At 41.1% G+C, this 24480-nt stretch overlaps 1 protein-coding gene across 1 annotated transcript in view; it reads right to left on the bottom strand.

Moving 5' to 3' along the window:
* Positions 1–24480, bottom strand: part of LOC133485479 (pro-neuregulin-3, membrane-bound isoform) — a 145621-nt gene that overhangs the window by 10167 nt on the left and 110974 nt on the right. Inside the window, exon 3 of the mRNA XM_061789228.1 lies at positions 835–908. Coding sequence (XP_061645212.1) covers positions 835–908 — 74 coding nt within the window. The remainder of the gene's footprint in view (positions 1–834; positions 909–24480) is intronic.

The following is a 24480-nucleotide window of genomic DNA, read 5'->3' as shown; positions in this document are numbered from 1 at the left end:
CAGAACTCCAACACCAATTCACGTAACACGACTGCCGGGCCGTTACTCGCTACAGTAAAAAAAAAAAAATAAAATAAAAATAAAAAATAAAAAATCACAGGCCGAGGGATTGCTTTGCAATCATTTATTGGCACGACGCTGCAGTTGTGTTACATGGATTGTTGCTAGAGTTCTATAATTTCCGGCTGTCTGTGAGACAGTGAAGGTGTCTGAGTGGGATTAGTGATTGGATGAGAAGGTTTTTCAAGACGATAGATTTTCCCCAAAACTATCACAATAAACAATAATATTGTTGTTTTGTTGTGCCTCTGAAATCATGAAAAATAAGTCCCGCCCTCGAGTTGCACGACTGTGCGATTGGTCCGCCGAAGGCGCTGAAGACGAGCCCTTCGCCTGTCAATCAAAGACGTTGGCTGCCGACGACGGCCGGCTGAATAACGACGGGTGCCGCTCAACAGTTAACCTTCCCGTGTTTGTGCTAATTGGAGACAAACACACAAAACAACTAAAAGGAGATTAATTAACAGCGAAGCTTCTGATTAACTGGAATAATAATAATAATAATACTTTCCGGTGTCTTGCAAGTGTACAAATGGAAAATGATTTTTTGGGGGTTTACAATTTTTAATGTGAATGGTTACAAATGCTTGGTTATTTGATATTTTTTTCTGTATTCCAAATAAAATGTCTTGCAATGTTTTCGGAGCGTGTGTCCGTGATTTAATTGTTTACATTCAGTAATAGTTTTATAATACGGTGAGGATAATAGGGCTAACGCTGATGATTTTGGCGCGTGACACCAAACGTTTCGTGTGCCGTTGCGAAGCGTCTTACTTGGATCCGACAGGATGGAGTCGGTCTTGGGCAGGAACTGATCACAGCGGATGCCCTGGTAGCCTTCGCGACACCTGGTGGAGGAAATGAGGCATGACAACGTCACTTTTGCACAAAAAGAAACCACACCCAGCTGCAAATCCAAACAAACTTCACAAAGTCCGGGACGACAACATTTGGTTTCAATCACGCCGATCGCGAGTTGACTCGGATGTCGCGGCTCGAAATTTGCTCGCGATCCGAAACCGTCACGAGGGAGGGCCTTCGTCTTTCGGGAAGCGCTCCAAATGGCCGCTTGTAACCCAAATGGCCGACTTCCTGTGTCTTTTCAGCGTTTTTTGTGGCTCTGCTCATGATAACCACGTCTACCAAATTTCATGGTGCCAAATAAAACTGGTTTGATGGGCTGAATTTTTCAAGAAAACAATCCCAGGAGGTTCGAACAAGGGTCATCAGATTCAGTCTTTGACAAGATGCGCCACACACACACAAAATGACAAAAATCTAAATGATTGGCAATTTTGCGTGGTCCGGATGTCTCGTATTTTAAGTTGCTTACATTCGCTAACAATCGGACCAAATCTTCCTTTGTTTGAAGAAGCCGTGGAAATGAGCAAAAAATGTCCGCCTCAAAGCAGACTGGCAGGAATTTTAGATATATGAATTCTTGAGACTCATGATTAAAAAAAAAAAAAAAAAAAAAAAAAAAAAAAGTAGCACTAATGCTAATGTTGCTAATGCTAAAGTCGCTAACGCTAACCTTGTCGAACAGTGACGATACACAGAGGGAAAGTGATAACACAACATCATTAAACTCAAATGTACACAATAAAATCCACGTTATTGTTCATTTTGGGCCATAACACAATCATGTTTTTCAGGTTTTCTTCTTAATTCATCACGCGTGTGCGCTTCCGTACACACTACATTGTAATGTCCCCGATAAGAGATGCGGCACGCGTTCATGTGTGTGAATGTTTTACGGTGATAACACAAAAGGAAATATGGATTTAGTACTCCAACAGAAAACTTTTACAACAAGCTTATTTCTTCGTAAACGTATGCAGCGGAACCTCGCTTCACGAATTGAATCCGTTCTGTGATTTTTATTTTCAATGGAAAAAAAATAGGCCAGCATAAGACATTTTATCCTATTTTACTTATTATTCCCCACCCCCTAGATTTTAGAAGAGGCATCCACAAAATGTGATATGCAAATTTTCCTTTACATTTTAAAAATTGTTTTCAAGATTTTTTTGCCCTTAATTTTTGCTTTAAAAAGCCTAGAAGAAGAGGTTTTGTACATTTTCCTCAGTTTTTTAAACACATTTTTCTCGAAATTTACTTGAGGCAAGGAGAGGTTTTATGATTTAAAAAAAAATTCTTTAAAAATATAAAAACATTTTTCAAATTTTTTTTCTTTTAGATTTAGTTTTATAGTAATTTTTTGTTTCTAGCTTTTGTAACCTTTTTTTGAACTCTCTTCTTTAAAATGGGTCAGAAGAGACTGACATTGTTTGTTTATTACTCATGTAGTTGTAACTTAATGGATCCATCAATGCGCTGTTTATCATTCATTCATGCGAATTGTCAGCCGGTCGATGGGCGAGCGCCACGTTGCGCATTTGTGTCATTTTGCCGACTACGGTGCGGACAAAGTGTGCCGAGTGAGCTCGCGCCGCTGAACTTGGTGAATAAAACATGTGGGCCGACGTGGGCGTCTGTCTCGCAAGGCTTTCAGGAGAGCAAAGAGCCTCGTCAATAATTCACACGCGCGCCCAAAATCACCCCCACAAAAAAAAAAACTCTTTTCGCACGTGGTGGCCTGAAACCTTTCGGTCATCACCTCGAAACCACGGTAACGGGACGGCTTCCTCTCCTCAACGTTCGCAATTTCATTGGAGTATTTTTTCCCCTCATTGAAATGGTATGGTATGAATTCTATTATTATTATTATTTTTTTTTTATTTTATTTTATTTTTTTACGAGAAATGTAGTCTTTTTTGAATGAAAATTTTAATATTATATTTTTTTCTGATCTATTTTATTATTTTACTCAATTACATTTTCATATGAACATGCAGTATTTTGAAAATGAAACGTGATTCTTTTCAATCTTTTTATAAAGATATTTGTAAGAAAAATTATTTTATTGAATAGTATATATATATACGCATACATATATATATATTTCTCTATTGAAAATGTTATTTTGTTTTCTTATAATATTTTATTATGATTTTAATAAACATTTAATTTCATTATTTTTGATAGAAAATAAAAAAGAGAAAATGGTACGTACTTTTTGAAAATGTAATGTAGTTTTTATTTTAGTATACAATAATAATAAATGAAAGCAAATATAGAATTTCTTTATGAAAACTGTCATTCAGTTTTATTATGCTTTGAAATAAATAAAAAAAGCCAGTTAGTTTTTTATTTGAATTAACACTTGCATTTAATTTGACTACATTTTTGGTATGTCGTATGAGCAAATAAATTCGATTTTTAATTTTACATAAGTAGTAATTATTTCATTGAAAAAGTCATTGAGTTTTCAATTCTACCACACAAGAAAATGCGAGCAGACATAATTAAGAGTAAAAAAACAGTTTTTTGTACAAAAGCAAACTTTTCTATGAGGAAGCAAAGATTTGTATTTTTTTTTTTTGGGGATGTTTCCATCCTCAAGTGCCTCTGACATGTTAGCAAGCGGCTAAAAGTCTGCATGGAAATATACTGCGTATGAATTATGAATGCTAGAACGAAAGACTTTTCAGCCTGGATGGCAAAATAAAAAGCACTCGAGAGATTTGCGTGAGGGCGGCAGCGGCTCACTTGAGGAAAAACACCAGGATGCTTTTACTGCAAAAACACCCCAACATACAAAACATTTGATTCCTTCCCAAAAACCTTTCAGTCATTCCCTTTTACTAACGTGACTTGCGGAGGCAGAATTAAACAGTTGGAAACATTTTGTTCGATTCATTGCTTCTTTAGTACTGTATGCCACTAAAAACATACAACTAAAATTGTCAGAAATTATACTTGAAAAACAATATTCTTTTTATACAAAGAGTTCCTCAAATGAAAAATGTCATCAAATTTTTCAATTCTCGTATTTTTTATATTTTACGTATTTTTTATGTCGCGGTAAAAAGTAAGTATTTAATTGAAATTGTTTTATTTAAAGTACTTTGCATTTTACATAGGAACATGTAGTATTTTTTAAATGAAAATGTTTAATTTTATTAGTTTTTTTTTTACAGAAATTGAAAACAATCTATATTTTGTATTTAAATGTTAGAAATTACACTTTAAAAATATTCTTTTTATACAAATGGAGTTTCTTGAATGACAAATTTCATAAAATTTTTCAATTCGCGTATTTTATATATTTTAGAGGTTAAAATATAAAAATATATTTTAAGGAAAAAAGTAAGTATTCAATATAACATTTTTATTTAAAGTACATATGAACATGTAGCATTTTTAAAATTAAAATGTTTCCTTCATTATGATTTTATTTTTCATTGAATTTTTTTTTACAGAAATTGTTTTTTATTTGATAATGTATTTTCTTAAGTGCAAATGTATTTTACTTTATTATTCTGATTATAAAATAGAAATAAATGACATTTTTAATATGAATTTATATTAAAATATATAGTATTTATTCATTGGAAATGCCATTTAGTTTAGTTTTTCATTACACTTTGAAATAAAACAAATGAAAATACAAAAGAAGTTTTTTAATAGACATTTTTTATTCCATTTTATTTTTTAACAAAAAAAATAAGTTATTCAAATAAATGACCCAATATATAATGTTTCCTTATCAAAAATGTAATTTTGTTTTCTTACTTTATTACGCATTGAAGAAAATGTAGAAAATTGTCAAAAGTGACAATTCTTTATTTGAAAATGTTATTTGATTGACTGCTCCATTCATATGTTGCAACTGTTTCTTCAGCCTTTGTTTTAAAAGTGTAACGATATTTCTAAAGCAATACAAAGCGCATTTCTTGAAAAGCCTTTATGTTCTCTTTATCAACACGTGTGTGCGTTGCTCCTTTTATTTTCCCGCCTTTTTATGCTTTCATCTTGTTCTTTGGATGCATTTTATCATCTTCGATATTTTAGATATACTTTGAATTGGCCAGCTTTTATTTGCACGCGGACTTTCTCTCGTCCTTTCCTCGTTTGCTTCCAGTTGGGGGGAAAAAAAGAAAGAAAAGAAAATCAACAGTAGTATCTAGCATATTAGTTTAGTGATGATATGTTATGTATGTTACTATTGCTATCGCCACGTCTACGAGCAACAATATCACGACGACTTCCAGCACCATCAGCGCTAATCTCCCGACGACTATGACTTCTCCCTCTATTATTACGGCAACCACCACCGCGACCATCAGTACGACTGTAACTACGACTACTTGAATTGCTAACTACCATGACCACTACTACTTCCACCACCACTGCTAGTTGTCCTCCTGCTACTAGTAATGAATGTTGGCAGGAAGTAACGTTTGAAATGTATTTAAGGTTGAAGTTTGACGCTGACACGACTTCTCCAGGGCCGACTGGTGGCTAATTAGACCAGCCTGACAACAGTAGACGAGAAGAGATTGCGCGGGAAGCGAGGCCTCAACGGGAAAGGAGGCGACCGAGTTTGTGGTGTCGAAGAGCGAGCGAGCGACGTTCCAATAAAAAGAGGGGCGACGTCGAGAGCGCGCGACGAGCTAATGAGACGCGCTCGACGTCCGCCGTTCCAAAACACGTCCGCCGCGTCGGGAAGGTGCGAGCGGCCTCTCGCGCGCGGACGCTGCGCCTACTCGACGTTTGCGAACGCCCAATCAGACGGAAGGGGATGAAGTCGACTAAGTGGCTTGGGAACGTTTCCAAAAGACTCATCGGCGAGACCTCCCACCGTCTTGGCTCTCGGCTCTCCGCTCACCGCGCATGCCACCGCCCGCACGCTCCCCTCCAGCAGTTTTAGTTAACGTCCGACTCGTACGGATTGTTTGGGGCCGGGTCCGACATTTGGCAAAATCTAATTCCCGTAACCGATGAATCTTTTGTTGTTTTTTTTTTGTATCCCTTAACGCTCACGACAATAAATAAACAATTCATTTGCTTCGATAAGAATTACAGGCAGAACACTTGACTGTTTTACAATACTTTGTGCGCCATCAATCATCCGTCAAGGCCGCTTTTGACGTCCGCTGTGGGATTTTATTTTTTTTTTGGTGTGTTTTGTATGACAACTTTGACATTGAGTGAAAGAAACGAACGCTCTCTCGCCCTCGCGATTGACTTCTTCCTGCCACTTTGATGTCCTCTCGTGTCTCCATTTGTTATTATTTTCTCTCCCCTTCCCTCACATTATTGGCGGTGTCTACGGGGGGGGGGGGCTATTTATTTCTTTTATATTGCCTCATCTTCTTTTCCGTCTCCGTCCCCGCGGGGAAACTAACGCCGGCTGCCGCCTCCATGCCGTTTCCATGGCAATCCCCGTCCTCGTACCCGTGTCCCCTGTGACACGCGTGTGCGAGGAAAGTCCAAGTGGGAGGTACGCTGGGAACACATACGGCTGCTGGCCAGGACACGGGTGGCCGACGGGCAGCTCCTCTGTCAATTCATAGCTAAAAAGTGATTTAAAATGTCCGTAATCAAATATTTGTCAAGCTGAAATCAACTCGCCGTAGTTTAGATTGGTGCACCAACTGGTTTCCAAGTCAAATCAGGTTGTCAAAACGTGTCGACGCTATCGGATACAACCGTTAGCATGGTGACTAGAACAACACTAGTTTTGATTGCGGTAATGTTCTGTGTTTGAAAAAAAAAAAAAGAACAACAAAAAAAGAAAAAAAATGTGTCGTCATTTTGGTCTGGCCATTCAAGGGGAGCTCGAGGTCATATTCACGTACTTTTAATACTGCTAGCAAGCAGGCGACATAAAGCTATGTCGTTAGCTATATAGCTAGGTAGCGCTAGCACCAGCGTTTGTACGCAAAACATGCCAATATTCTGTCAATTCATGCTCGAAGGTTTCGGTAAATATTGGTTTGTGGGAGGTAATTCGCAATCCTATTGGTCGACGTCAGATGACATGTCGGAGGGTTGACGTTGATATGTCGCGCAACACTGACGATATCCCAAAAATGTAACTTTTCGTTTTGGCGGCGTAGGGCCAAATCGTTGCTCGCGGATTACGCCAGACGACATGAAGAGTTTCGTCGTTCCCGGCAAAATATGTCGGACCTGATCTGGAAAATCGCCCGCAATAGCAAATCGGGCAAAGAACGAGGCTAACATCTGGCAGTGTGATGCAGCTTAAGCGTCCCCCAATATTGGCCGGTGAGCAGTTGACGGCGTCCCTTTAAATGTGGACGTATGGTTATAGCATAAAACTTCCAATTGCCCTGATCATTTTTGGGGGATTAAAGTTGATGTACTGAGTTGATTCCGAAACTTTTTTTTGATGGCGGTGGACAGACTCCCCGTGTGGAAAAAGCGTCACAGTTTGACATTTTTCCCTTTTGTTGAGTTTTCGATTTTAATGAGTCAACGCGAGCGAATGTTTTCGGTGAGTCACAAAAGGTTTGAAGTCGACACTTTTGCGGCAGATGGGGGGGGGGCCAAACCTTTTCAAACTTTTTCCATCGGGCCACCTGATGCGGGAGATCAGCACACAAAGCTTTTGTTCCACATTGAAGACAAACTAAAAAAGCTATTCAGTGGAACACGGACCTCCGCCAAGGCCAAAGTGTTCAGTCTAGCACAAAAAAAAAAATAAATAATAATAATAATCAAGCTGAGAGCTCGTGATGAATGAGCGACGAGTGAATTCCGTGTTGCCAAGTCAAAGTGGCTTCAGGGGCGGAGGTTTCAAAACATTCATAACCTGACTTGGAGGTTTCTCCGTTTGAAAGTGAGTCATCAAACTCCGTCACTCTCCAGCCAAAACTCCAAACTTTTGGCAATTTAGTGTCTTCCATCTGTCTATTAATCATGCTTCAAATTTGGCAGCAAATCTGTAGGACAAATGTGTCTTTGGAGGAGGCCAAAATGACTCAAATGGCCGCCTTATACCAACACGGTGGACTTCCTGTTTCGTTCCAGGCATTCGAGGAGCTCGAGACTTTCTTGGAGGTCAGCACACGATAGACGAGTCATCAAACTTCGCCACCCAAATGGAATGATAAAAATTTCAAGCATGGTCCATCTGTTGAGTAACTTTGGTAATAATTGGACAAAATCTGGAGGAACTTATTTTCACATTTGTCTTATTGCTAGTCATAACTAATCTGATTACACTTCAAATAAGACACTAAAAAGTAACTTGTTCGCAGACAATTTTCACTTGTTTCAAGCTTATTTTTACTTGAAATAAAATTGTCAGTGGAGTATGTTCTATTTGTGTTATTGTTAAATAAATTGTAGAAGTTATCATTTATTTGCTTAGCTTGCATTAGTATTATGGAATTACCAAAACTCAGACATTTATTGTCACCCTGTCATTTTTGAATAAAGTCAGGATTTAGGTCACTCTAGGTGCAAATAAACCGACTTCCAAATTCACAAAAATGGGAATAAACAACAGTAAACCGGATCCAAAAATAGACCTAAGGTGTAAAGATTGGAAATATGCTCAACTACAAAACCATTCCAAAATAGAACATTTAAACACGTGGATAACCAAATACGGTTTCGCTGGCCAGCTAAATTCGCAAAAAAATAGTTCAACTTCGAAACGAAATAAAAGTGTCGACACAAAAAATGATATATCACAAATACAAAAAGAGGGATTTGACGACTTACTATTCTGGTTAAACATGGCGTCCAAAAGAGAAAAAGGAAGTGACAAAAAGAAACACTTAACAAATGAACAAAAAGAACAGGAAGGTAGGCATAAAAATATGTTGTTTCAAAGACAGGAAGATGACACTAATACCCTTACGTGATGAAGGCACGCGGCATGATTGTCAGGAATTGGCGGAACAAGCTGCTGAATAAATAAAGATGGTACAATCTATACTGATAGCCAATATGAGTATTCCACAACAAGAACGCAATTATTGGGAAAAACAAAGTGCAAAACTATAAAATGAAATTTACATTAGCACAGAAAAGGAAAGGGGAAAACAAAAACCTATTCAAATGGGCTGCTATATTGAGCCATGCTGTGTCACATGTCTCAACCGGAGGGATGGTGGCACAGATAGATGGACACTTTACAGCCCTAAAAAAAAACAAATAGCAGAAAGAAACACGTGGGTTCATTTAACACACTGTAAAAGAGTCATTTCAGCTGAGTACTCAAATAGGGAAGGTGAGCAAAAGTCTGATAACGGAGCGGGAGCAGATGGGCGGAGTCTGAAAACGCTTGCTGGTCAGTGAAGAAAAAAGACACCGACCCTTTTAGTGAGAACTCGGCAGAAAGGCACACCCACGTTGGTTACGAGATTCCATAAGTTGTTACGTAGCAACTTTGGCTACTATGGTGTCGGTTTTGTTTTTGTGGTACATGGGACGTCCCACCCTCAATGATACAACCCATTTTTTTAGATCGGAAATCACCTAGCAACTGGACCAATATGACGAACCCAATAATAAAAAAATGTTGAATCATTAACTCGTATCAAAAGGAGTACAGCTGATGATCAGAACTGTGGGCATGGCCTCCAAACGCGGCAAAACGGTTGAATGTTTTGTGCCCCCCAAAATCAAGCTGCTTTAATCCTAATTCCATATGCGGCTCTCACCAATGATGCTCAAGTGGATGAGCAGAATTGGGGATTTGGATATGACTGCTATGCAACTGTAGGCTTTGTTTGGATGGGAACACCTCATTGGTGAAACAGGTTATGATTGGTCCAGTTGGTCACAAAAGATAGCAAAAGAACATAGACAAAAAAGAGATTTATCCTGGCAGAGGCAAAATGATCCAAGATAAAACATACATCGACGCCATAGGTGGGGTTCCTAATCAATGCAAATGAGCTGACCAAGTTGCAGGAGGATTTGAATACTTCATATGCTGGTGGTGTACGATGAATAAAATGTTGATGGGATAAACTATATCCACTTCAATGTACAGAGATGAGGAAATTGGACTCCGAGTGGCTTGGAAGCTGTGCACGAGCAGCTCAAGGACGTTCCAAGGCCGCACAGCTGTCGACATGCTCCTCGCAAGGGAGGGAGGTGTTTGCGCTATGTTTGGAGAACAAACAATACTGCTTCAGATGGCAGCTTGACCAGAGCCGTCGATGGTCTACGGACCCTCAATCGACACCTCTTTGTGGGACAGCTGGATGGACGTTTTTTGGTAAATATAAAACCCTAATTTCACCAATATTGATATCAATTGCTGTTTTTGCAGCCATTCTGACACGGTGTGGATGTTGTTGTATCCCATGCATTCGGGCATGAATCAGTAAATTCATCACCACAGCCATAACCCACATGAAGAGCCGTATGGAGCTGATGTATCCATTACTGTATGATGACAATGATGATAATGATGATTTTGCTCTAACTGATTTGTTTCCTGATGCAGATGATTGCGATGTTTAAACTACAACATTCATGTATGACAAGTTTACTCTGAGTGTCAATGTATTTGTTTCCTAAAAATCATTCTACAGTTAAAAATCGAAATGAAGTGACTGTAAAATGATATGAGAATTTGTGCAAATACATGATAAACAGGAGGGAAATGTTAAATAAATTGTAGAGGTTATCATTTATTTGCTTAGCTTGCATGAGTATTATGGACGATTTTAGATGTCTCGCCTTCAAAAAGATGACTCAGCATCATCCGACGGAAGGGCGCCTGGACCAAGGACGTGATCGGATGTGGTCGGGGACGTGACAGGTGTTGGTCCAATGTTTTGTGTGATGTCTTGTAAACTTAGAAACCTCCCTATTTTCAAATAAATGCAGGAGCGAGGGGGGGGGGGGGGGGGATTGTTTAGAGCGTGTTGAGAGGCTGTGATCTGAACAATCTCCCATACGCCCTCCTCATGAGAAAAAGAAACCAGCGTCTTCATTCCTTTTGTGTCTATTTTTTATAATGTTGGGTAAGATAAATCCAACAATTATAATGGCAAATGTCTCTCCTTATTTCAAGTGAAACATGAAAATTGTCTAAAAACAAGTTACTTATTAGGTGATGAGTTTTATTCTAAGTGTAATTCAGATCAGTTCTGACTACAAATCCGATTATTATTATTCTTGCATTGAAGGAGGCCAAAATGACCCTAAAATGGCCGCTTTGAACCAACATGGCCGACTTCCTGTCTTTTCAGGCATGGTTTCTTCAGACTTTTTTGTTTTGTTTGTGTGGGTCTACTCTTGATAAACACTCTTGTTCTTCTGTGCGGAAAATCCCACGGTGCGCTGCGGTACGCCTCAAACATTTGTTGTTGTTTCAAAAAAGAAATAAATCCCATAATTACAGCACGCATGCACTTGGGACACAAACATCAAAGGCACAAACGCGTGTTGCCGTGCGTGTGCACATGTTTGTGTGCACGTGTGTGTGTGTGTGGCAATTTATGTATCCATGTGCCCGTGTGTGTGTTTGTCTCAGCATGTCAGCGTGTGTAAGCGTGTGTATTTTTGTGTCAGTGTGTTTTTATCACAGCGCGTGTCGGCGTGTGTGTTTGTGTTTTAAGCATGTATATGACACGGTGTGTCAGCATGTGTGTTTTTGTGTTAGTGCATATATGTGTGTTAGCGTGTGTATTTGCATTAGTATGCGTGTTAAGCATGTGTGCGTGTGCCAACGTATTTACGTTTCAGTGTGTGTGTCTCTGTGTTTGTTTCTCAGCCCGTCTGCGTCATTGTGTGTGTGTGCGTGTGTAGGTGTTTGCATGAGCGCGTGTGTTAAGCATGTATCTGTATGGCGGCGTGTCAATGTGTTTGTGTTTCATTTGCGTAGGTGTGTGTGTGTTTATATTTCAGCCTATCAGCAGTGTCCGTGTGCATGTCAGCGTGTGTGTCCGTCAACGTATGCGCTTGTGTGTCAACGTGTGCACATCGGTGTGTTTGTCAGCGTGTGCGTTAGTGTATGTGTGTGTTACGTAACATCATACACAGAGCCAGGTCACATGTGCTGCTTGGCAAACACATCGAGGTGAGGCCTTATGTAACGCATGTAATGTAATTCATGCGGTTGACTTGGGAGAAACATTCCGAGGATCGACCAGCACGCGGACGAACACCTCATTTTCACTTCGTTACCTCTGCCAAAGCCACAAAGTGATCAGAATGGAAACGTCACCGTTTGCAGTTTGCACGCCGAAGACAAACGAGGCAGACGCTCCGTAGAACGCAGACCTCCGCCGAGGCCAAACCGGAGGCCGAAGTACAACGGGATTCAAGATGAGAGCAGCAGCGATGAATGAGCTCACATAGTGACGAATTTATCGCATCTCCAGCATATTCTGCCCACGCGCAATGAAAAACTCAAACTGTTCAAAATTTAGCCCGGTCCATCTGACGAGTAGAAGCGGTTCAATGTTGGTAGCGATCGGACAAAAACTCTCCGAGGACAAGTTCGTGTTTGAAGCATCCCTGGAAATGGAGAAAATAACCCCAAGACGGAGCTACAATGACCACTTGGCTTCTGGAGACTTTTTTTGTGGGTCTGCTAATGATAAGAGTACCAAATTTCAATCTGGCTTCGACGGCTGAATTTTCAAAAGAATCCGGGCGGTGTACCAAGAGTCACCCAACTTTGCCACCATGTGCGTGCGCTTGAAATTTAATTCGGGTCGTGTTCATCTCGTCGGGGTCAATTAGCTTAGCCGTGTTAGCCTTTTGAAGCGTAAAGTAAACGTAACTCCGGAATGACTTGGACGCTGCCGACAAGATCTTAATTGTCTCGTTAATGGGACATGCAGGATCAACATCCCCCACTTCTTCTTTCCGCGTACGCTAACGAGCTAGCCGCCTGAGGCTACCTCAGGAGATTAGCGCACACTGGATGTAAAATTTGGAGGAGATGCGGTTGGCGGGAATGCGTGTTAACACTTTAATTAAACAATGGGCTAATCTGGTTAGTCTCGCTCGTCCGACAGCGACACATGAAAAGTGCGCGCGGACTGATGATTGTTATCGACAAGCGCGACACGGCGGATTAAACCCAGATTATTGTGCTCCCGTGTTGGATTAGCAGGAGATTGGAGCTCCTGACGTCGATGACTTGAGATAATTTGTGTAAAATGGGCGTAATTACCATGTTGATTTATGAAGGACATTAAAAATTTTTTTTTTAAGATTGCAGCCTGTTAGCAGGAAGCTTTCTAGTTCATGAAGGATGATGTCATCATTGGACATACCATTGTGGTCGTGGGGGGTGGACTAAATACTGGTCATATGCAGTGTTAGGGAGTAACAAATTACATGTAACAAGATTACGCACTTTAATGACAAAAATTAGTAACTGCAATCCATTTCATTACGGGGAGAGAATTCTTTCCCAAAGCGAGTATCTTTAGTGACGACGTCACCATCTTGAAAGCCTCCCGTTTCCGATCCCTTCTGCAACACTCGGTCGGGAAACATTGGCGCATCACATTCGGTAGTTTTTCTTCTTTTTCAATTTTGTTAGATCACGTTTGATTATGTGAGATTTTGGTCTTGCCGGACTAGATTCGAGTTCGGTGGTGGCGTGCGGTGTTCTGTCTTGAGATTACGGCTGCCACTTCCCTCTCGACTATTTTTAAAATCAATTATTCTATCGATTATTACATCAATTAAGCGTATGATATGTTCAACGTGTTTTGCATGAAAGTTGAAATAATGTTTTAGTTACTGTTTATTAACCGATTGTTGTTGTTTATTTGGTATTGTTGAATGGTTAAACAGAACCAAATAAAGAACAATTAAGCAATATAATCCGAGAGGGAATGATGTCGTACTCACAACTTCTTTCGAAAATGAGAGCTACTCATTCGCTACAGCGAAGGAAGGGTTACTAGTTTCATAGACACAATAATATTATTTTTGTAATGGATTAAACTATTATTTTTTTTCCCCATCAATTTATTATTATTATTATTCAGCTTATGTCAGAAAACCGGCAAAAATGTTGATTCAACGCAAAGATAATCAGTCTGCTTTCACGAATGACGACAGAAATCTGACGATTTACTGTTGAGAGCTTGAAAGAAGAGGATTTGTACAATTTTAAGACAAACGGCTGGAAACGGTTAATCGATTATCAAAATAGTTGTCAGTGAATTGATGATGAATTAGTTGTCAATGAATGGATTCGCCGTAACATCTCTTAATTATCAACAAGCGTGAATACAAATGATGTTTCTTGGAGCTGTAACCAGGAGTTCTTGGGAGGTAGAGTAGATCATCTCCACCTGTCGTCTGCAAGCGGGAGAATTAGCGTGTAGCAATGACTAATGAGAAGATTAATTGGCAACGCGAGTTATTAACAAGGCAGCGGCGGCAAACGCGGCTTTCCACACATCAGCAAAGCGGATTAATGTTGTCTGAGGAGCCGGGACGCCGCTGCCGTTGTGATGCCGCCGCCGAGCGCTAACACAAAGGCTTAGCTTAGCCGCGCCACCTTGAATGGGCTGGCCACCTGTGTGGTACTGCAATGGCATTTGATGCCTGCAGTGGGCGTCGTTCCGCCGGTAAAACAATAGATTAGCATTTTGTTCACGTCCGTAGCGCGGCGGGGGCCGTGATGGCGGCGGCGGAGGATCATTGTCATGCTTCGCCGCTCCCACCTCGTCTGGCGCGCTCGGCCTTCAACGCTTCCCGGGAATATTTAGCGCTCTGCGGAGACGAGGTGAAGGTTTCGGACGGCCGAGGTCACGCCTCTCGCGTTCCCCGCGGGCTGACTCTCGTCTCGTCTCCGACTGGAAGCCACTCTCTCATTCTCGCACGCCGCCGTCGTGACGCTGAGGAATAGGAAGTGACCTGTGATCACGTAATGAATATTTAACAGCAGGAGAGGAAGGACTCGTAAGGGTCTCGAGTGTGTGTGAATTCTCTGAAAAGGGACATATCATGGAAAATTGACTTTTGAATTGTGTCGTGTAAAAGTACCTCAACGAGTTTAATTAGTTCATTACATCTAAGGAAAAAAAAAGTAGACATACTGTATGTCTCCTTGAACCCAAAGTTGGATTGTTCATGTTTTGTTCTCGCTGCCTGGACTTCATTCATGTATAATTCAGGGGAGACTAAATGTAAACTCTTGATACAAACTATGTTACTAGGACAAGAGCCCTCACATTAAAGTCTTTCAATATTTAATTGGCTCGTAAATGTACAATTCTCTGATGATTAAAAGTGTTAGAGCAAAACGCTGAGGCCGATCTCGTGCGTTCGCTATCTCCGTACGCCGACAACGAAAGTGCACATTCCCAATATGGAGAAAGATACAATTTGAGGATATTCACAACAATGATTCATTGCAGTTACGATGTGATTCTCTCCACTTACATTGTGATTATGATACGATACAATTCACTACTTTTTTTGATACGATATGATGCAGTACAATATGACGGAATTCCCTCTAATTGTGATATAATGCACTCAACTTACGTTATGATGTAAAACGATATGATTCACGTCAATTACAAAATGATCTGATTCACTGAAAATACGATCGAATTCATTGCAATCACAATACCGTTTAATTAAATACAATACCATTCACTACAATTTACGGTACGATTCACTTAAATTACGACATGGCAGGAGTCAATCAATTACGATACATTTCACTCTAATAACAATATGAAACACTCAAATTACGACACAATTCACTCAACTTACGATCAGATTCACTTGAATTACGAAACGATATGATTCACTGCGATTATGATGGAATACAATTCACTCCAGTTATCACAAAATATGATTCACTCTATGATACAAAATGATGCAATGCTAAATGACTCACTCCAATTACGATATGATTCACTTCGAATACGACATGATACCATACATTCCGATTATGACACAACACAATTCGGTCCATTTCAGATATGATTCACTCCACTTAGAAGACGATTCAATTCACTCCAATTACGATATTCAATACTTTGCAATTATGACACAATACGATTCACCCCAGTTATCAGTAAATATGTTTCACTCTTACTATGATACAAAATCTGATCAATTTCAACATGATAGCAACTTGTAAAATTCCGAAGTTGGAGAAGGCGTAAGCAGTGCTGGACGAATATATGATCTCCATTAGTGATCGCGACAAATTTCACGTCGATCAGATTTCCTCCATCAAACACGGCAGAAATGTGCATGACGACAGCCAAACACAGTCGTCCGGTTCCTGCCCCACGTCCCTGCCATGACTTAAAGTTTTGGAGCAAGTCACTCAACGTCGGTGGTGTGGCGGTAGCTCCAAAGTGACGTGGAGCAATGCTAGCCGATGTGTAAGGTATGACGGCGCCCTCAAAAACGGGCAACACAACAAACCTGTTTATTCATTCATTCACAGGTAACACTCAAGTGATAAAATGGACAGCATAAAACACGAGTGGAGACAGTATAGCTGGTCACTCAATGCTACCAGCACATGTACATGCTGCTACCTACGTGCTAATGCTACGTAGCATTAGAAGTTAGCCACTACTACCGGTGCTGCCATCAAACCCAAGCAAATCAATCACGTCATCATCATCATTATTCAGGTGGTTTGTAACATGACAGAATAATCTAATTTGTATTTGTATTAAAGATGATGCACAATTGAAAGTAGCAATAATGTTAACAGACTATCTATTATCATAACTGGAGAATGATCATGTTTACAACCCAAGCTGTCTTCATTATCCCTCAGGGGGCATTTTGTTTATTTTTATTTTTGTTTATCTTTTATGCCTTCAATAACACTCAGGACTGTCAACTAGGGCACGGTTGTGTTATATTTTTCTGCTTTCGTCGCACTCGAGTACAAATTGTTCTTCTATTTTTCTATTGTGACTTAATTGCGGGATGACTGGTTAGCACATCTGACTCACAGTTCTGGGGACCGGGCACGCCGCTTTCCTCCCACATCCCAAAAACATGCGTGCTAGGTTGATCGAAGACTCTAAATTGCCCGTAGGTGGGAATGTGAGTGCGAATGGTTGTTTGTTTCTATGTGCCCTGCGATTGGCTGGCGACCGGTTCAGGGTGTACCCCGCCTCTCGCCCGAAGATAGCTGGGATAAGCTCCGGCACGCCTGCAACCCTGATGAGGATAAGCGGTTAAGAAAATGGATGGATGGATGTTTAGTCTGCCAATATAATGTTGGGGTTACTCTTTTAAATATTGACTATGAGGAGTGTTGTTAGCAAAAGGCGATAATAAAATATTGAACTACTCCCTAACCTCTATGGTTTTCAGATGCTTTATAACCGGCAAAAAAAATTGTGACGATAACCGAGATCACACGATATGTTAAAAATTAATTGTGATCATTTTTACTTGATTTGTTTTGCCATATCGGCCAGCCCGACTCTGAAGTCAAGGTCCCACTGTATATCAATGCACAACGCGACATTGTGAAGTACGACATCACGCAAGGGGACGGCTGCTGGTTGCGAACGTTGCCTGCATTGTCTCTGAAATGTTTTGGGAACTTTTTACCTTCACTCAAAGGACACAAAGACGCCAGATTAGCATCTCGTAACATGTGATTGGCTCGTTGTTGACAAATATCGTCCAGTCACGTCGCCTTTCAATCTGCGGCTGGTTTCGCCGTATCGTGTGTGGATAACGTCCTCGGAGCATCCCGAGATGCAATCGTGCGAGTCGTCCTCAATTAGCCGCTATGAATATTCAGCGGCGCTTTGCATCTCTTTACACAAATCCGTCACATGGATTTCACTGGAGGAGCGTCCTCGCCGCTCGCATCCTCGCCGTTCGCATCCTCGCCGCTGGCGCATCATCGCCGCTGGCGCTGGCCTCCGTGAGCCAATTAGGAAGCGACGCCAAGCTGCGCGCCTTCCTGCCATCTATCACGCCGATAACGTCGGAATCGTGGCAGATTCCTCATGCGTGGAATAAAGCTGATTAGAGATCGGAGACGTCGTTATGCTAAAATAAGCGTGTGTTTGTTTACTCGTTTATGGAAGTCAGATTGTAACGCTCACTTTTGATTGACACATACTTGCATTTATGTATTCCTTGCAAGAAAGGGGAGAAATTGCACTGAGCAGACTGAGCCGAATCAGAATCATCTTTATTTCGCCAAGAATGTTAAAAACACACAAGGAATTTGTCTCCGGTAGTTGGAGCCGCTGTACTATGACAACAAACACTCAATTGACAGAGAATAATTTTGAGACATAAAGACATTGAGAAAAACAGTAACTGAGCAATAAAAGGTTGCTAGTATGCAGTATACAAGGTCTAAACCAGCAGTCCACAACCTTTTGGCCCGGTACCGGTCCGTGGCCCGGCAGTTGGGGACCACTGGTCTAAACTGCTGTTTAGGCAGTCTCGCAGATAAACCTGCTGGAAAAACATGAGCATTTTGTTCATGTTTTTAACCTGACCTTGTGTATTATCGAGTTAGATGGGCTCATATGTTAGCTTAGCATGAGCCACATTCTAGCAGATACGTATGTTATCGTTGTTTGTAAATCTGCAGCCTCATTTAGTGTTTTTCCCAGATGGGCAAGCCTGTTACCATACCATTAGCCACATTCTATCAGATAATTCAAATTAAAAAATATTAGCCATGTTAGCAGTTTGTTAATTTGTGTCACTTAAGCCTAGCATTCGCCACATTCCCGAGTTTGCTTAATTTGCAATATTAGCCATATTTTAGCATTGTGTTCATATATGTAGCCTTACTTTGCTCCTGGTAGCATACCATTAGCCACATATGAGCAAAAAGCCCTACTTAAAATATTAGCCACATGTTAGCATTTTGTTCCTATCTGTAGCTTTACATTTTGTGTTTTTGCCACTGTCGGACGGGCTAGCCTGTTAGCTTAGCACATTCAAGCACATAGCCATTGAGCACATTGAAATATGAGCCATATGTTAGCATTTTGTTCTCACAGGTCAGCCTGAGTGTCTTTGAGTTTCATCAAACTGAGCTAACCTGTGTCGTTAGCCATGTATTCATGACAAAGTCTTCAGTAAGTGTGTATTTGTGTGTATTTTGTTGTTGCGGTGTGTGTGTGTGTGTGTGTTTGCTAGTTGTGCTAAAGTTGCACTCAGCCATACAAAGTGACGCCGCAGGCCACCATGTGTGACTAACGACTCCTGGTAGCAGTTTGCTACACACACAGATAAAAATGCAAATATGTAAATGAGGCTAATTACAGTCGAAGTGCTTATTGAGGCCGCGCGGTACACAAGTGCGGAGGCGGATCGCTTACCGCCGCTGCCACATGACAAAACGGTGGCATTTAAACACTTGATGGCGTTAAGAAAAAGAGACAATGAGTTTCCAGGTGGACGGGCTAACATGTAAGCGTAGCACTAGCCACATTCTCGTACATTTGAAATATTGAGCATACGTTAGCACCATCTTTAGCCTAACCAGTGTTAAACAGGCTAGCTTGTTCACCTAATGTTAGCCACATTCTAGCAATTGGCCATAATTTGTTCCCTTATGGAGCCTTACTTTACCCCGAGAAGCCTAGCATTGGTTACATTTGAGTAGATAACCCTATTTGAAATATTTGCCACAATTTAGCAGCATTGTTTGTATCTGTAACTGCACTTTGTGTATTAGCCAATGTTAGTTTGGCTCCTTTGTTAGCCTAGCATTAACCACAAATCTAACAACAAACTCACGTCAACATACTTCCTTGACGCCAAGATGCAACCAGATGGAGTCACTGCCTCCTTAACCTTTTGTGAGTAGTGTACGTACAGTATATGGGCTACTCACCTCGGCTTGCAAAATGGCGGCAACCATGAAATACAACCTTGATCTCCCGCTCTCCCGATCAAATCTTTGCTCATGATCGTTGCACACCTCGTCGGATTTAATCGGTTGGGCCGCACAAGCCCCCCACGCCCCCAACCCCAGGACGGCTCTCGACGGGTCGCTCGGCTGACAGTTGATTCATCGAGCGCTCGCAAAGTATCAAGCTCCGAGCTCCTTGGGGTCAACGGCGTCGGCCGGTTGGGGGCGATTGGACTAATCAGAGAGGGACGGGCAGTGGGAAAGACAGGTCAGGTGGGGTCAGGCGGTGGGGACCCGCAAGGACGCAGAAAGTAACAGCAATTGCCATGCAGAGCTGAAACAGGAAGTAGACTGGGAGATACGGCCTTAAAATAAAATCAGTTTTTGTTTTTTTCATAGATACAGTGGTGCATTGAGGTACGATTTTAATTTGTTCCATAACCATGCTCTACCTCAAAACACTTATCTCAAATCCTCTTTCCCCATTGAAATGAATGGAAATGCAATTAATGTGTTCCACTCCCTCCAATATCACCAAAATAATTTTAAAGCATTTTTTAAAAGAAAAATTGCACTCGACAGTATTGTAATGTTCGTGCAGGGGTGTCCAAACTTTTTCCTCAGAAGGCCGCATCCAGAAAAATCGAAGGATGCAAGGGCCACTTTGACATTCTTCGACTTTAATTTATTAAACCCGTTAAATTAATCAATCAAGCAATTATACTATATTTTGCTTATATATTGTAGCTATTTTGAAAAACTTTCTGTTCAAGGTAATAAGGCAAAGAGGATTTTTCAAGATTTTGATGTGGCCTAGGGCCCTGTATCCCACTAGAATAGATCCGCCCCTGCACTGAACAGCAGCTGAATCCCGTCTTCATATTTAGAACCAAAGCAAGAGCAATCAGTAGTAAGACGACTGTTTTTAAAGCAGTTACTTGATATACTCAAAAACTAGACCTTGACAGAGCAGACAGTGGAGGAAACCATTTTTGCTTCTAAAATAAATTATCTTTATTCAGCACAGTGTTATGAAGAGAAATGTTGTTACTATGTTAGTTGTAAATAGTTCATTTGCATCTTTGCATATCTACAAAAGCTGTACAGTATATAAAAACTATTCATTGTTAGTAGTCCCCATAACCACAGAGCTCCCCCTCTCCCCAATGGGATGTTGGTGTCACAACACCTCCCCCCATCTATTATTTTGACTCCCACACTCACGCTGCCCGCCTACACTCTTTTTTTAACTAGCATAGCAATTGTGTCAAATGTCATTCTTAGTATATGCCGCGGGCCGCTGAAAAATGTACGGCCGGCTGCAAATGGCCCTCGGGCCGTAGTTTGGACACCCGCGTTAGCGTATAAAAACACAAAGCATTCACATTTGTTCTCCAGACAACTTTGAAATTATTTTTAATTCCGACAACGTAAATTGATGGTGGTTTGCTGCCGCCACCTAGCGGTGGGTGACTGAAGCGCACACTTAAAGATTTTTTTGCTCGTATCTCAGGACACGAAAACTGCCAGGCGACTGTGCGTATCCTGAAAAACTTCCAAGTCAAGGCACTTGTACCTCAAGGCACCAATGTAATCCGATGACCCGTTTTGATCAATATTTTCCCCTTTCGCTCATCCAAAAGCAAATAACAGTGACATTATCCAAAACAAATTTTGCTTTTTGTTTTTCTGTTTCACCTATGTACCAAAAGGGCTCAAAACTGTTTTGGCCCAAGCGTGAACTTGCACAGAAATAAATATTTTTTTTACGTTTCAGAAAAACATCGGACATTTTGAGAACAGCTGCTCTCGTATAAGCGTCACGAGTGGATGATAAATTTTTTTTCCCTCAAGTTGAGCCTCTCTATGGCGTCCGTCCACCTGCCAGTCCGGAAGTTTCAGTCAAAGAGCTTTTTCGGCTTCCTGGCCGCTGCCATTTGACTGCTAATGTTTGCTGCTATCAAAGACGCCTTTGACGGTAAACACACATACACGCACGCACGCACACACACGCGCACACACAAACAGGCACACTTTTATTGGAGTAGTTACATTTGCATACGGTCATCGTTAAGTGGCAATCGTTGCCAGGTTTGCTCTTTGATGAAAGTTTGAACAACAGAGCGTATGCTGGAGCGGGGGCGGGGCTGGGTCGGATTCGGGGGTCGGCGGACTGGGTGGGTTATGGAGGCGAGAGGCAGAAAAGCAAATAAAAAGTGTGTTCGCCACTAATGCGGAGATGTGGTGGGAAGAAAAAAGGACGCCACGCTTATAATGGCAGGCGCCGACCGCCTTCGTCTGCGGATGAAAAATAAAAGTGGAAATATTGGAGGAGACGCAGCAAAGTTCAATTTCCTGTTCCCTGTTCAATTTTAGGCACGGGTCCTTGAGACTTTTCCATGCGTCTTGCTACGATAGACATCGCCACCTAATTCTGTGTCAATGGGTAACTGGCGAAGGTTGCTAAAGCGTTCTAACGTCCCAGGGGGCGCTACTGAGTGAGATTTTAGCAGTCATGCATGCTTGCAGTCATGCCTCGAAAATTCAAATGTTTTCACCAGGATACACGCTCTCAACAAAATTGGTGAGCTTTCTGGCATGCGCGAGCCCCCCAAAAGGCCAATTAACTTTATTGTCAGCATTTTGCCTGACTCACAGAATATTGTGTTCCGGGTCAATATAAGCAACAAACCTACTAAAAGAAAGAGTAGACTCTTCTTCTACATTTTGCTTTCTATTTTTGAGTAACCAGCAGTCGAACATGGGTTGGTTTCACCAAAAACATCGAACCACTGAACAAAAAGCAGAGAAAAACTTTTTGTGAAAAGAAATATGACGCTAATGGCTAATATTATTTTTTTTTGCTTTTGTGACAGCTCAATGTATAAAACAAAAACAAGACCGAGAAAGGGCTTTGGGAGGCAAAATGAACTGCGTCATCGTTTCTCACAGTTGTGACTCATACTCTGTTGAAAGCATACATTTACATACTCTGTGGGATTGTGAGGGGCCTAAACTTGTCCCACTTCTAACGTGTTGGCATTTCTTTCCCTCATAATCGATGTGACAAGCCGAGATTCACCGGCTAATTTTTATCTTCAACTCCAAAGCGATGCAACACCGCCATCTACTGGCGTCCTTTCATCAATACAGTGGTTTACAAACCTGAATTTCATGGACAAGCTCAACAAGACCCTCTTCCACACCTACCGGTTCAAAAACATACATGACGTATATATACGCCGATGGCAATGAACTGTTGTATTCCAGTTGACAAATATAAATATCCACAGCAGTCAAAGAGTTAAATGTCGTAACTCAACGAGAGAATTGAGCAGCCCACAAAAGTCCCCACAGCAGTGACACAAAGGGTGGCGGAAACGCACTTGACAAGGCAAAAAAAAAAAAAGTGAGCAGAGTGATGAAGGGCATATTGAAGGGGCGACATCGATTGGTGCACTGCAGCAGAAATGGATGCCTGGCACCTCGCACGGATTCAATTAGACTCCGATAATCGTCCTCCGCACACAGACACCAGTCATTTGCATAGAATATGCAATGTATCCACACAGAATGATAAGGCAGCGTGTGAAAAAGTTCGAACTTCGATTCTTCTGTAGTTTTCTTTACTTCCTGGACAATGAAGTTCTCGCGGGAGATACCTTCCTCACCCAACAGCAATCTTCCATTTACAGTCAGACAAGATATCATCCTTCCATTTTCGGAATCACTTATCCTCATTAGCGTTCCGGTCAACTGGAGTCACTCCTTCTCTCACTGAAATTTACAACTACAGACAATTTAGAGTCTTCAATTAGAAACCTGTTTTTGGAACATGGGAGGAAGCGTGGGTGGAAATAACAACATTAATTATCTATCGCCACAATTCAGTACTACATAGTTGTCAGTCTTTGCACATGTTCAGCAATTATCTTGCTTGAAACATGTACAGTGTATTTAGAAACAAATCTCTGAAGTCAGTTTACAAGGTCTTTAAACGAGGGCCCGACCGATTAATCGCACAATCGATTGAATTGGCCCATATTAGCCCTTCTCAAATTGGCATTACATTAGACAAAGGTAATGACAAGCGTGAAAGGACCACAAAATTAATGAATTTCTTTTATATTTTCCCGCGACCCTAGTGAGGATAAGCGGCTCAGAAAATGGATGGATGGATGGATTTATTTTATATTTTAAAATAAAAAAATCCCTATTGGTTGGGGACTACTTGAAACACAAACTTATTAAAAGACACGTTTGAAGCTGTTTATTTCTCACTCCCAGCGGAAGTTTACTGTCACCGACTGTCAACGTAAGAGAATTAATCATTGTATATTTCAACACCAAAATATTCTACCAAACCATAACATCGCCTCATGAAAGTCCACTAGCTTAATGCTAATATATACTGTGAAAGGCCATCGACAGGCTAACGGAAATTAGCATCCATGTTACGGTTATTTTAAACCTTCAAACAACTGCGCCTTGAACACACACGGAGCGGCAACACAAACAACAATACTACACGGCAATATACGGCTCTGTATATAAATATTACTCGAGCACGACACACGCAATATATCTACATAGACTACATCTACGCGGAATGTTAACGCAGCGTGGAAAAAAAAAAGATGATTCTGATCTTGTCCTCACTTCCAGTATTGCCTCTCTAAGCCTATTTCCTCTCATCACTAATTCATTAGTCATATTTATTG

This window comes from Phyllopteryx taeniolatus, chromosome 11 (assembly GCF_024500385.1).
Source record: "Phyllopteryx taeniolatus isolate TA_2022b chromosome 11, UOR_Ptae_1.2, whole genome shotgun sequence".
NCBI lineage: Eukaryota > Metazoa > Chordata > Actinopteri > Syngnathiformes > Syngnathidae > Phyllopteryx > Phyllopteryx taeniolatus.
The sequence above is the reverse complement of the archived record's forward strand: the minus strand, read 5'-3'. Positions and strand labels throughout refer to the sequence as shown.